At 41.2% G+C, this 14,430-nt stretch overlaps 1 protein-coding gene across 1 annotated transcript; it reads left to right on the top strand.

Annotated features, from left to right (window-relative positions):
- Nucleotides 1-4,732: 4,732 nt before the first annotated feature.
- Nucleotides 4,733-6,827, top strand: LOC139459271 (BTB/POZ domain-containing protein 6-like). The gene is made up of 2 exons (XM_071240722.1): nt 4,733-5,004; nt 5,608-6,827. The coding sequence occupies exons 1-2, from the start codon at nt 4,736-4,738 to the stop codon at nt 6,659-6,661; spliced, it is 1,323 nt and encodes a 440-aa protein (XP_071096823.1). The 5' UTR covers nt 4,733-4,735; the 3' UTR covers nt 6,662-6,827.
- The last annotated feature ends 7,603 nt before the right edge of the window (nt 6,828-14,430 follow it).

Below are 14,430 nucleotides of genomic sequence, written 5' to 3'. Positions count from 1 at the left end.
TAAGTAGACAGACCGTACCCGTCAGCCCAGTTTGAATTGAGCGCGCTTGACAACTCACGTGGCCTCGTCGTTTCAAATAACCCGCGCTCGCTGGAGCGTGCGACCTGATTTGATGAATACAGGGTGTGTGTTGAAAGTACATCATACCGCAATAGAGACGGGTTGTGTCAACATGATATACGCCGGGTAATGTGGGAAAAAAAATGAAAAAAAAGTACGTCTAGCTGGATCGAATTCATCTTGTACGGTTTACACGTTGTACACCATGAACGTTAGACAACCTGTATGGAAAAAAGCATAGAAGAAATAGATAAGACTACACAATCAACAAGCTAGCAGTGTCGTTTAATTACATTTAGCGCGCAACAACGAGGTAGTCATGTCACTCTGCATTGACTATAACGATGAAGGCAGCCGGATTTCGAATCACCTGCGCTGCGTACTATTGTGAACCATTTGTAAAGAATTATTCAGCCCTGTCCCGACTTGCATAGTTGTTGTTTCAATGCTAGCGTTTCCAATTAACGCGATGACAAATAAGCCCTACGGTTTGAGTTTTAACCGTGTAACATGATGTGCACAGTTTTACTTCAGAAAGTGCTATTTTGAAAATAGATAGAAAACTGATAAGTACATGTACCAGTGTGACGGCACGAAGCTAGGTTTGTTGGGAAAGTGATGGAAGCAATCTATAGGACATTTTCATGTTACAATACTCACCCTTAATTCGAAGACAGAACAGAGTTTATCATGGAAAATTGTTTGACGAGGAAAATGTTTTATTGGAAATATATGTCGAAGCAGGTTTATTCATAGCTAATGTATAGCAGAGAGACTAAGCGACCGACCGCCCATAACAATGTCAACATACCCCGGCCTTACAATTAATGTCAACATACCAGCCTCGCCTGAAGCTTCCCATTCATAAATTGTCTGATCAGTGTCCCGTATTTATGATATGTTAGGGAAGATGTGTTGTACATTTGTTATTTTAAAAGGGAGTTATTTCAGAGAGGTTATATATGGGTATTTCCCTCATTAAACCTTTCTTTCGTTGGTGTCTATTAAACGTATCCGGTATTTAATACATTTGAATGATGTAGGAAAGTATGTGCGTGTAGATGTTGTACCTATATCCGAACACGAATGTATGACACCTTTCAATAGTTCAATTACGGTTCTAACCACGACACGCAACATGACTATGAGCGTGGTTAGCAGTTCATATTTATAAACACATCGTAAATGAGATATTTCTGATGAATGAACTCGCCCGCACACATGTCTATAGGGTTATGTTCTCCCGAACTGTAAACAATGACACATTGATAACAGGAAGGGTGTGTGGAATGCACTCGTCCTTGTAACACAGTGCTTTTCGGCAATCTCAATGACTTACTGACAAAAATCATATAAAACATATTTCATGGCGTTACATTCCATCTTATTTGTAATAAAAAATATAGATTAAGCTCAATCGTTATGTTACAAGTGCAGGGAGTAATTCAAAGTAAAACAATTGACATTTCTCTTACATCATTGTTTCTACAACCTTGAGCGCATGTGGAAACATCCATCATTCCAATAAGCCATGTTGTTAAAGAAGAAAGACCAGAACATGAAGTATATCCATACTTCTGTTGCAGAGTAAAGGGAATGAGTCACTCACCCACTATTTCAAAGAGGTTGATACCCTTTGCAGCCTCTGTGATTTCTCCAGCTTCACATGGACTTCCAATATCTATTTTTAGAAAAGTCCACCACTTTTAGACTAGCAGCCCAGGGGCTGGACTACCACACCTGGCTACACCATCTTTGAACAATAACAATCTCTCAATGTCTCCTTTGTCTTTCGCATGATAGCAAGTGAGGGACTCATAAAATATACATACATATATGACATGCGGAATTGTTAAAACGAAACTAAGATTACAGGTATCCAACAGGTGAAAAGGTTTCTCTCACTCTCCGTGTTCAAACCATCTGTACCAGACCAGGTAAGGGGTTTGTTTGTTTCTTGTTCAATGCCGCACTAAGCAATATTCCAGCTATATAACGGCGGTCTGTAACTAATCGAGTCTGGACAAGACAATCCAGCTTGTGACATCATGAATATCAATCCACGCAATTGGGAGACAATAACATGCATCAACCAAGTCAGCGAGGTTGACCACCCGATCCCGTTAGTCGCCTGGTAAGGTGTATACTGTTCACACAGCAGCACTGAACGGTGATTTGTCTGGTGTACAGAGAGTGGTGGTATTGACCTGACTGAGTGTATGTATCTGATATATCAAGGGGTTGACACTGTTATTCCAGTGGTATACAAGGAGGATATAACTGTAGATAGTGCAGGCTATCCCGCACACATTGTAGAACATCTGTCGGCTATCACGTCAATAATGAAGTCACTATTTGTGACTAAAATCATGTTGATAGCCGTAATTAACGATGTGTACAAACTCCTCGGCGATAACATCAGTCTGTATTAGTCTTTACAGAGTTGTGTCCCTTTGATTATCTTAGTCAAGTTGTACAGCTGCCTTCCGTTCAGTGGTATTGATAGAAACTCCGATATAACATAGATGTTATTGAGTCAAGCTCTCGAACTCCAAGGTGTCGAATCCAGGGTGGTGTCGAATGTACAGTCGGGTCGTTACAAACTCGACCGGACTTACCTCCATTTTCATCTGGATATGTCGTATAGTTGTGTGGTCTCTAAATAATTTGTGGGCCCAAGTGTTAAACATCAGTTCAACTTACCCTGATAATTCGAACCGCAACCTGAGACGAGGTTGAATTTTCATGTGAATGCATAAATGTGGATGTGAAAAACGATTATGTGTATGTTCCTCAGTACAGACTTGATATGTACCTTCATGTAACATGCACGGTATGGTACGTGTCTGCTTAAGGTTGTGAGGCCCAGTCGGATGTGTCGAATCCCGGATAATACAAACTATTTATCTGGTCCCCGGAATGGGACACAACAGGTTTGACTGTAGTTACAGGTTGGTAGATCATTCAAAATGCCACAACCACCAGTCACAAAACATATTCAAACAGACTAGGGTTGTCTGCTTGCTTGTTGTTTAACGCCGTACTCAGCATTTTTCCAACTATGTTAAGACGGTCTGTAAATGATCGGGTCTGGACCAGACAATCCAGTGATTAATATCATGAGCATCGATTCACGCAATTGGGATATGATGACATGCAGCAACCAAGTCAGCGAACCTGACCACCCGATCCCGTTGGCCGCCTCTTACGACTAGCATAGTCACCTTTTACGAGAAGCATGGGCTGCTGAAGACGTATTCTACCCCCGATCTTCACGAGTAAGGGTTGGCTGTAAGGTTTGCTGTCATGTGGTTGTCCCCGCTGTGATTGTGAAGCATGACTTTTATGGGCTACCGGATACTTGCTGATTTCGCTCAATATCAAGGGATCAGTTCACCTCAGTTCTAACACTGACCATCATATTTGTATGGACCTTTGTCGATGGTAATAAAAACAGGACATCTGACCTCAAAAGTTCAATTTGCCTTTCGACCGAGTTCATGAAGTTGTAAGTGATATATATGCATTTGGAAATACAGTTTTTATAATTATATTTTTGTTTTGTTTTAGTTTGATTACTCGGCTATATTGCAGCTATAGTTAGTTGCCTCTCACGACGAGCTGATGGCAATCTATATTCTTACCCGGAATCCCCACTGGTCTAACAGTAAAGTTGTATCTTTAGTCCTAGGAGACAGGGTTGAGTTATATGGGTTTTAACCATTTATTGAAAGCTGGATATGTGGATTTTAGAGATTTGGTAAACACGTTATCTGGGCTGTACAATTTCTATATATGCCGCTTCTGATAGTGCCATCTACTTTGAATAACATCCTTTTATATCTGGCTTTACCTTCAAGAGAAATTAATTTCATACTGTTCAACCGAATGACATTTCTTTGTGAGATACCTATTACAGGTCATACCTCAATATGTGTAAACACATCTCTCTCAGGCTAATGCTACGAAAACAATGTGAGCTATTTGTAAACAAACAATTTTGGCCCAGCAATGCCCCTATGTTATTTGGGGCGGTGGTGTAGCCTTGTGGTTAAAGCGTTCGTTAGTCACGCCGAAGATCAGGTTCGATACTCAGATTGGTACAATGTGTGAAGCTTATTTCTCGTGTCTCCCGCTGTGATATTGCTGGAATATTGTTAAAAGCAGCGTAACACCATACTCACTAAATCAAACGTTATTGAAAACAATGAATTGTCAAGTGAATTTCAATACTCATTAATAGAACCTTTACACTGATTTAATGAGGGCTACTATCTATATATTCTATATCATCTATATATTCTATAATATGTATGTATTTATGTCTTGTCTGTTCAAAGCTACAAGATCCCCGGTCGCGTCATACCAAAAGACGTTAAAAGATGGTACTTGTTGTTACCCTGTCTGGCGCTCGGCATTCAGGAGCTAAAACAAAGACTGGTCGGCTCAGAGTCAGTATACTGTGTCTGAGTGGGGTATTCATGTTAAACTGCGGCATGGTATCTCAGTGAGCTAGCATCAGTCCGGACTAGTACAAGCAGCCACACAAACACACACACGTACATGAACGTCGCTATATAAGTGCAATAATCTTGGACGCGAGGTTAAACCAAATTTCAACTCACCTCATCTATAATATGAATGTATTTATGTCTTGTCTGTTCAAAGCTACAAGATGTCAGGTGCGAGCCCCAAATCTGGATTAGTCGACAACTGGCAGTCAGGGAAGACTGTCACAGAGTGTAATCTGCGCATGCTCGAAACAGAAGACTTCTGTGACGTCACCTTCCGTGTGGGATCAGAGAAACAGGTGGTCCGAGCTCACCGCTACGTTCTGGTCAGTCGCAGCTGTGTCTTCCATGCCATGTTCTGTGGCCCCCTGGCGGAGACAGGTGAGGTAACCATCCCCGACATTGAGGCAGACATCTTCAAAGAGTTCTTAAGGTGAGATTAATCTAGCGGTTTTACAAATCATCCATTACCAAGAGAAAATTGCACCTTCCATAATCAATGCTGATTTTATACCTTCTTCTAAATAACTATTTACATGAGTAAATGCTCTTTTGATACCCGAGCCACATTAAATATGTTGCTATTTTCCCTTGAGTGTTTCTATTTTTGGTCCTTTTTTACAATACTTGTATGTACTTAACAAACTTAAATAGTAATAAATCCTACAAAGTAAGTTTAATTAGACTATTAGGTTAATGTTTTCCAAGGAGTCAGCTTAAGCAATTTTTTTATAGTGATGGTAAATCATGTCATTTAAGGTCTACCTCACTACACGTGGGTGCCACCTACAACAAAATATAGCATGGAAAGGTATTATCTTTTTTGTTCGGTACAAGTACACTATACAATCTCTCCATGTTACATCTCACAGCGTTGTAGTGGGATTAATCAAGCGGTAGATAAATTAATACACAAATTAAGATAACACCTTATGTATTCTTTATCTGCTTTTATATTATTGTTTTGTAAATGCTCAGAAGATCATAAACTCATTTTTTTTATTTTTCCTGTCCTTTTTGTTACATGTTACTGTAGGTATGTGTACACAGACAAGGCCACTATCAACGCTGAAACAGTCACAGGACTAATGTACACCTCCAGGAAATATTCTCTGGATACATTGTTCAATCTGTGTGAAACGTTCCTAGAAAAGTCCCTGTCAGAAGACAATGCCTGTCAGATTCTGGAGGAGTGTCATGGTTACGGGGGACTGGACGTGGAACAGAAGGCCCTGGAGATTCTTAGTCAAGGAGGGAAGGAAGTCATCCAATCTTCCGGCTTTGTGAAACTTTGCTCCGATTGTATGAATAAGTTTGTTAGGTCAGATGTTTTATATTTGAAAGAGGAAGACGTATTTGACGCAGTGCTGTCCTGGACAAAGGAAAGATGCCAGGAGGAAGGTGTGGGTGACACGCCTGAGAACATACGGAGACTCCTGGGAGAGATGAGGTATGAGATCCGGTTTATCAGCATCCCCCTGGAGTATCTGGTGAAGGTTGTAGGCCCATCTGGGGTACTGACAGACAGTGAGAGAATGCGAATAATGGAGAGATCCGTTGACACAGCTGTTGACATATCTCCATTCAAACATTCACAGAGAAATACTATTGGTTGGAAACTGAAGGCGTCCTGTGAAGGAGTGGCTAGGCTTGCGCCTCACAGTTATCATAGTTTGATAAGTGGGATAAGTGCTATCTCCTTCTCACCTAGTCGGAGCGTTCTCCTACTGGGGTGTCAGCTGTATGGTGGACGGTATGGAGATGAAGTGTATACACTGACGATCAGAGTGTATGACGCCAATAACGTGGCGATTGATGAACCTTTCGTGAACACCAGGATGACACTTCAAGGCATCAGACAGGAGAATGACGTCCTGTTTCCCAGGTTTATTTCCCTCACAGCAGGTGCGACCTACACTCTGTGCGTGGACATGGAGGGACCTGACACTGTCTGTGGAGAGGAAGGAAAGGATACAGTTACAGTGGATGGGGTACATTTCTCATTTACAGACTCTCCAATGTCTACTACAGACACATCAACACGTCGAGGACAGATACCTTGCTTGTTGTACAGTCTCCCGCCGCCATAGGCAGTTCTGGTGTATCAGGTGTGTATCGCTGACTGCTATGGCGATGATATATGATAATTTGATATGAAGCAAACCAGATCATCTCCCATATGATCATATCAACAGGTTTAATCCCATTAAATTCCATCTGACTATCATTGACATCTGGCTTGAACTCACTGGTAATGTCGACTATATTATATCTGTGTAGTACAGAGAGTAAATCAACACTAAACCAATTCCCACCTATACAACATGGTTGTTTGCACCTTTCAGAATACATGAGAGGACACGGAGGTAATTGCTGGTATTTGCTTCGAAATAAATGTTCTTAAGATTTGTAGATATAACCCGTAGGTCTATTTGCCTTTGAGGCATCTTACATACTGACGTCAACAGCATAATGTATTGTGCGTGGTTGGATTCATGCCTGAAGCTGTGGTGCAAGTCTGTAGTGACGTAATGAAGGGTGAAGGTCGTTTGGTTACTCACCGTTTGTAGGGCACGTGAAAACATAAATGCATGTGTGCTTTGTTGTGTGTGTTTTTAATCATACTTCCCCTTGATATTGATCAGGACATTGCGGCTGAACTATGCTGTATCTAAGATGTGGTTTTGTATTCAGTGGACCCGTGAAGATCCAGGGTAGAATAGGTCTTCAGCAACACATGCTTGTCGGTTGAGGCGACTAACGGTTTCGGAAGGTCATGTCATTGTATCCCAATTACGGAATGATTCTCATGATATCAATCACTGGATTGTCTGGTCCAGACCCGATTATTTACAGACCACCATCATATAGCTGTAATACCGCTAAGTAAGGCGTAAAACAAAAACAAAATGTGTTCAGTGATAGATTACTTCTATTCTCTTCGACAACAAACACTCGGACTGGTTCGTTGAAAGTCGTAGTGTTAAATCTATTGCAAGTGTGTTCAGTTTAACAACTACAGTCAATTCGATAAGCAATGTATATATTCCTTATGTTAGACATGAGTTGCAAAAGAGTTATTTATACCCAATGATCAATCATCCTTTTAATCAGCCCTCCGTTTTCTATTCAAGACGAATGTGTACTTGTTTATTATAATCTCGTTAATGTTGCCTATACAGTAAACTACGGTTTTAGCGAACTCAAAGGGACCACAAATTCTAGTTTGTTATAACCGTAATTCATTATAAGCATATATACAGCATTTATACAGCAAATGGCAGGGACCTTAAAAACCCAGTTCGTTATATCCGCCAGTTCGTTATAAGCGTGTTCGTTATAACCGTAGTTTACTGTATATGCATGTATGTGCTCTCTGTATCATTACCATGTCACTTGCTTCATATCGGTTTCAAAGTCTACTGAGAGACATTGCTACAATTGTAATACAGAAGTTGGTCATCACTTTTACAGAATTTATATGCGTTTGTTCTTATGTCTTTATTGTTTTGTTTCTCAGATATTAGTTCAGTTCAATAAAGCGCAGATTGCGACCAGAATATGTTCATCTGATGCATGTATGTATTGCCCAGCTACACGATCTGATGCATCATGTGCAAAGTCCGTCTATTATCTAGCCATCGTTGCCTAGCTACGCGATCTGGTAAAATATTTAAAGTACATGAATCAAAGGATTTGTTGCCTAGCTACGCGATCTGGTACATGTTATGTAAAGTGCATGGATCATCTAGACTGTGTTGCCTAGCTACACGATCTGGTTCATGTTATGTAAAGTGCATGGATCATCTAGTCTGTGTTGCCTAGCTACACGATCTTGTGCATGCTATGTAAAGTACGTTGATCATCTAGTCTGTGTTGCCTAGCTACACGATCTTGTGCATGCTATGTAAAGTACATTGATCATCTAGTCTCTTTTGCCAAGCTAAACGATCTTGTCCATGTTATGTAAATTGCATTGATCATATAGTCATTGTTGCCTAGCTACACGATCTGGTTCATGTTATGTAATGTGCATGGATCATCTAGCCTGTGTTGCATAGCTACTCGATCTAATGCATGTTATGTAAAGTGCAAGGATCATCTAGTCTGTGTTGCCTAGCTACACGATCTAATGCATGTTATGTTAAGTACATGGAGAACTAGCCTGTGTTGCCAAGCTACACGATCTGGTCCATGTTATGTAAAGTGCAAGGATCATCTAGTCTGTGTTGCTTAGCTACACGATCCGGTGCATGGTATGTAAAGTGCAAGGATCATCTAGTCTGTTTTGCTTAGCTACACGATCCGGTGCATGGTATGTAAAGTGCAAGGATCATCTAGTCTGTGTTGCTTAGCTACACGATCCGGTGCATGTTATGTAAAGTGCAAGGATCATCTTGTCTATGTTGCCTAGCTACACGATCCGGTGCATGTTATGGAAAGTACATGGAGAACTAGTCTGTGTTGCCTAGCTACAAGATCCGGTGCATGTTATGTAAAGTACATGGTGAACTAGTCTGTGTTGCTTAGCTACACGATCTGGTGCAAGGTTTGTAATGTACATGATTCATCAAGCAGCTGTAGACTAGGGATTGAATGGTAACAATGAATGTAATGTGTAAATGGTGTCGACACTATAAGCCAACAGTGACCCGTGCTGTCACAAGGACAGACTCAATATGGATCGGGTGGTCATAATTGATGTTTAAATGGCGTCGACAGCATATGCACCCAGTGACCCATGCTTGTCACCAGGACAGACTCCAATAGGGATCGGGTGGCCACAATGGACGTTTACATGGTGTCGGCAGCATGATCCCACAGTGAGCCATGCTCGTCACCAGGACAGACTCAGTAGGGATCGGGTGGCCACAATTGACGTTTACATGGTGTCGGCAGCATGCTCCCACAGTGATCCATTCTCATCACCTGGACAGACTCAATAGGGATCGGGTGGCCACAATTGACGTTTACATGGTGTCGGCAGCATGCTCCCACAGTGATCCATTCTCATCACCAGGACAGACTCCAATAGGGATCGGGTGGCCACAATGAAAGATTAAATTGTGTTGACAGCATGCTCCCAGAGTGACCCGTGCTCATCACTAGGACAGATTCCAATAGGGATCGGGTTGCCACAATGGATGTTTACATGGTGTCGACAGTTTGCTCCCACAGTGACCCAGTCACCAGGACAGACTCAACAGGGATCGTGTGGTCATTTTAACATCCATTATGTTTAAATGGTGCTTGACTTTCTGGCCACTGGGAAGTGTGTGAGTGAGTCGGTGGTTGTAGCCTTATCTTGAACACATAAGGGGCCAATATTAATGTGAAGGACAGTGTGTTGCGTGGAGGAAGCGTTGACATTAAGTTGGAGGATGAATTTTGAAAATTGACTTCTCCTATCACGTCATCCATCATCTTTGACTTCGAATTGGGTTTATAATCTAAAACTGTTTAACAACCCGATAACTGTTTATAATATATTACAACTGTATACCGCTGTTCGCGTACACAGCGTAGCATCCTCCATATTGTACCACTGAAAGCCTAAACATAAAACAAAACGAAATCAGAACAGAAAATATAATAAGCCGAGAGTTCAAAGTGTACAAAGAAAGGACGTGACACATTGTACCCATGTGGGGGATCGAATTCAGATATTTGGCAAGGACAACGAATACTGTAACTCAAAGGCTTCGTGACCCTACAGCCCTATGGGGAGATAGAGCATGACATGAGTTGTCCCCTGTTATCATCACATGATACGCCCATATACAGATAGTGAAAGCGGAAGTTGTTTAACTAGAATTACAGGGGACATCGATCACACACCTCTTTCGCGTTCACCGTTTTCCAAAATGTTCCAAGGTGTTCCAAGATAAGATGTTAACTGTTCAAATGTAACTACGATGTATTTCATGTGCAGTGGGTAACATAGACCTGGCCTCTCCATGTTGAACTCGAGCTATCTCGTCTACACAATAACCTGCATAGCCACTGTCACTAGCATTGGAATAAACTACTTTCTTGGTGCATACTGTCTGAACGAGTGATCTAGATGTTTTCTGCTTTACCTTGTCTGACCAGTACTGATTCATACTCATATCTGACAACACTATTTTGCCGATCCATAAACCTGACATACCAGTGTCCTTACTAAAGGATCTTATTAGTTGTATTTTAGGCCCCGGCACTAATTTCATGGAAATTATTTGACCAACAACAGAAACCACATATCTAACATGTATGCGCCTAAATTTGAAATATAACAGTTGAAGTATGGTTTCTCCAACCTAATATACCGTTCTTGTAGGTACAATAACTGTCATGGCAGTTGTGTCCAGCCAAAAACCTAGCCAATCCAATACCTGTGACGAAGTCTATGGTGATATTTCTACCATTGGAACAAAACCTAGTAATAACAACCTGACGAACATGTCTCATCTTTTGAAGCTCCAGCCAAAATATGGTCTTTCAAAAAAGTAACTATCCCAAGTGTGGCCAAACAAAAGTCCGTATGAGATGAGTAGATGTATGTATAATGATATGAAAGATGAATATTAAACTTTTAGGCCAATCACCATGATTGCTATAACACAACGCTGTTTTCCAAAGTTTGTATATCACACTGCTTTTGTAAACATATTTGTTTAATCTGGAAAGATTAGGAAATCTTGCAGCCAATTCCTATCAAACCCAATGCGATTTCGTGTGACGTAGCAGTGTGAATCTGTCCTGTGCGGTATTTAAGTAGAAACCCCTAAACTGGTCACTATTCTTTTGGGGGCGGTGGGGTAGCCTAGTGGCTCATCACTCTGAAGGCCCAGGTTCGATTCCCCACATGGGTACAATGTGTGAATCCCATTTATGGTGTACCCCCTCCTTGATATTGCTGGAATATTGCTAAAAGCGGCGTGAAACCATACTCACTAACTCACTCACTCACTCCCTTTTCTCTTTACTTCATGTTTTGGTCATTCTTCTTTAATAACATAGATAATGGGAATGATGAAAGTTACCACATGTGCTTCAGGTTGTACAAACAATGATGTAAGAAAAATGTCAATTGGTTTCACATTGATTTACTCCCTGCACTTGTAACGTAGTGTACATAACGATTGAGCTTAATCTATATACTTTATTATAAATAAGGTGGAATGTAGCGCAATGAAATATTGTTTAATGATCTTTGTCAGTAAGTCATTGAGATTGCCGAGAAGCACTTTGTCCAGTGTTTAACACATTTTTCAAGAATTATTGAAAAGGAAGGGTAGATTGGAAACAGGGCGACAGTCACCTCACTCACTTCTACACTAACCTGCCTTCTCAATGAGAGGTTTTAGAAAGTTGTCTTGAAGCATGTAGGAATAGTTGATAGGCTTTGGCTCTGATGACATTGGTAATCGCTGGTTACAAAATGTCTAAATTAACAAAAGTGTACTCTGTATGGATCAGAAACCCTAACAATAAGTATATTTTGACTCCAAAACCACTTGACGAATTTCTTTTGAATTGAAAATCACTCGAGGAGCTTGAATGGAGTGAGATGTATCAGGTAACGGTGGCTTATGGGTTGCCATATTGACACTTCATCTTGTTGATATTTCCCGACTTGGGCTTTCTTTTCACCCATCGGAGAGTACAAGAATATAACGAGCATCTAGTTATCTAACAATAAAGCTGATGCTTCAGAGGATGATAACGCATTGCCAGTGAAAGCTGCGTCAGAAGTGTCGAATCACGCCCTCTACACGATAAGTAGGTCATCTCGTGGATCAGCGATCCATGCAGTTTGCTGATTTAACTGCTCCTGTGCAGCATATTCATCCTGTCACAGGTCAGGGTTTTTTGTTGGAAAGGGCAAAGGTCAGGAACATATTTTGCATATGGCGGATTCACACATTTTAGATGGACATTTCCATGTGTCAACTGTACAGCCCCTCAGGGAATCTCAGTGGGTGGAATTTGGGCCTTAAGTCCAGTCGGCCAATAGGCTATGTCAAGATCTGTCAGTTGAGTATGGTACAATCAATGTGACTACGCTTACTGATGACTACTATTGTAAAAGGTCGTCTCAAAGGTTACTTACAATTTGGCCAGCAGATAAACTTTGAAAAACAGCGTTGTGTTATAGCAATCATGGTGATTGGCCTAAAAGTTTGATATTCATCTTGCATATCATTATACACATATCTACTCATCTCACAGGGACTTTTGTTTGGCCACACTTGGGATAGTTACTTTTTTGAAAGACCATATTTTGGCTGGAGCTTCAAAAGATGAGATATGTTCGTCAGGTTGTTATTACCGGGTTTTGTTCCGATGGTAGAAAAGTCACAATAGACTCCGTCACAGGTATTGGAGTCGCTAGGTTTTTGGCTGGACACAACTTCCATGACAGTTATTGTACCTACAAGAACGGTTTATTACGCTGGAGAAGCCATACTTCACCTGTTATATTCCAAATGTAGGCGCATACATGTTAGATATGTGGTTTCTGTTGTTGGTCAAATAATTTCCATGAAATTAGTGCTGGGGCCTAAAATACAACTAATGATAAGATCCTTTTGTAAGGACACTGGTATGTCAGGTTCATGGATCAGCAAAATAGTGTTGTCAGATATGAGTATGAATCAGTACTGGTCAGACAAGGTAAAGCAGATAACATCTAGATCACTTGTTCAGACAGCATGCACCAAGAAAGTAGTTTATTCCAATGCCAGTGACAGTGGCTATGCAGGTTATTGTGTAGACGAGGACTGTGTAGCTTCTCATGGACAGTAGTCAAAAGAGGAGATAACTCGAGTTCAACATGGAGAGGCCAGGTCTATGTTACCCACTTCACATGAAATACATCGTAGTTACATTTGAAAAGTTAATATCTTACCTTGGAACACCTTGGAACACCTTGGAAAACGGTGAACGCGAAAGAGGTGTGTGATCGATGTCACCTGTAATTCTAGTTAAACAACTTCCGCTTTCACTATCTGTATATGGGCGTATCATGATGATAATAAGGGACAACTCTTGTCATGCTCTATCTCCCGATACGGCTGTAGGGTCACGAAGCCTTTGAGTTACAGTATTCGTTGTCCTTGCCAAATATCTGGGTTCGATCCCCCACATGGGTACAATGTGTCACGTCCTTTCTTTGTACACTTTGTACTCTCGGCTTATTATATTTTCTGTTCTGTTTTTGTTTTGTTTTACGTTTAGGCTTTAGTAGTGCATTATGGAGGATGGCGCTCTGTGTATGCGAACAGTGGTATACAATTGTAATATATTATAAACAGGTATCGAGTTGTTAAATTGTTTTAGACTATAAACCCAATTCGAAGTCAATTTTCAAAATTCATCCTCCTACTTAATGTCAACGCTTCTTCCACGCAACACACTGTCCTTCACATTAATATTGGCCCCTTATGTCTTCATTGCCAAGATAAGGCTACAACCACGGACTCACTCACACACTGTTACCAACAGACACAGACACTTCCCAGTGGCCAGAAAGTCAAGCGCCATTTAACTATAATGGATGTTAAAATGACCACCCGATCCTTATTGAGTCTGTCCTGGTGACAAGCATGGGTCACTGTGGGCGCATGCTGTCGACACCATTTCAACGTCCATGTTGCCACCCGATCCTTATTGGAGTCTATCCTGGTGACAAGCATGGATCACTGTGGGCGTATGCTGTCGACAGCATTTAAACTTTCATTGTGGCTACCCGATCCCTATTGGAGTCTGTCCTGGTGGCAAGCATGGATCACTGTGGGAGCATGCTGCCGACACCATTTAAACGTCCATTGTGGCCACCCGATCCCTATTGGAGTCTGTCCTGGTGACGAGCATG

Source organism: Haliotis cracherodii, unplaced genomic scaffold, assembly GCF_022045235.1.
Source record: "Haliotis cracherodii isolate W230 unplaced genomic scaffold, xgHalCrac1.p SCAF_13, whole genome shotgun sequence".
NCBI lineage: Eukaryota > Metazoa > Mollusca > Gastropoda > Lepetellida > Haliotidae > Haliotis > Haliotis cracherodii.
The sequence above is the reverse complement of the archived record's forward strand: the minus strand, read 5'-3'. Positions and strand labels throughout refer to the sequence as shown.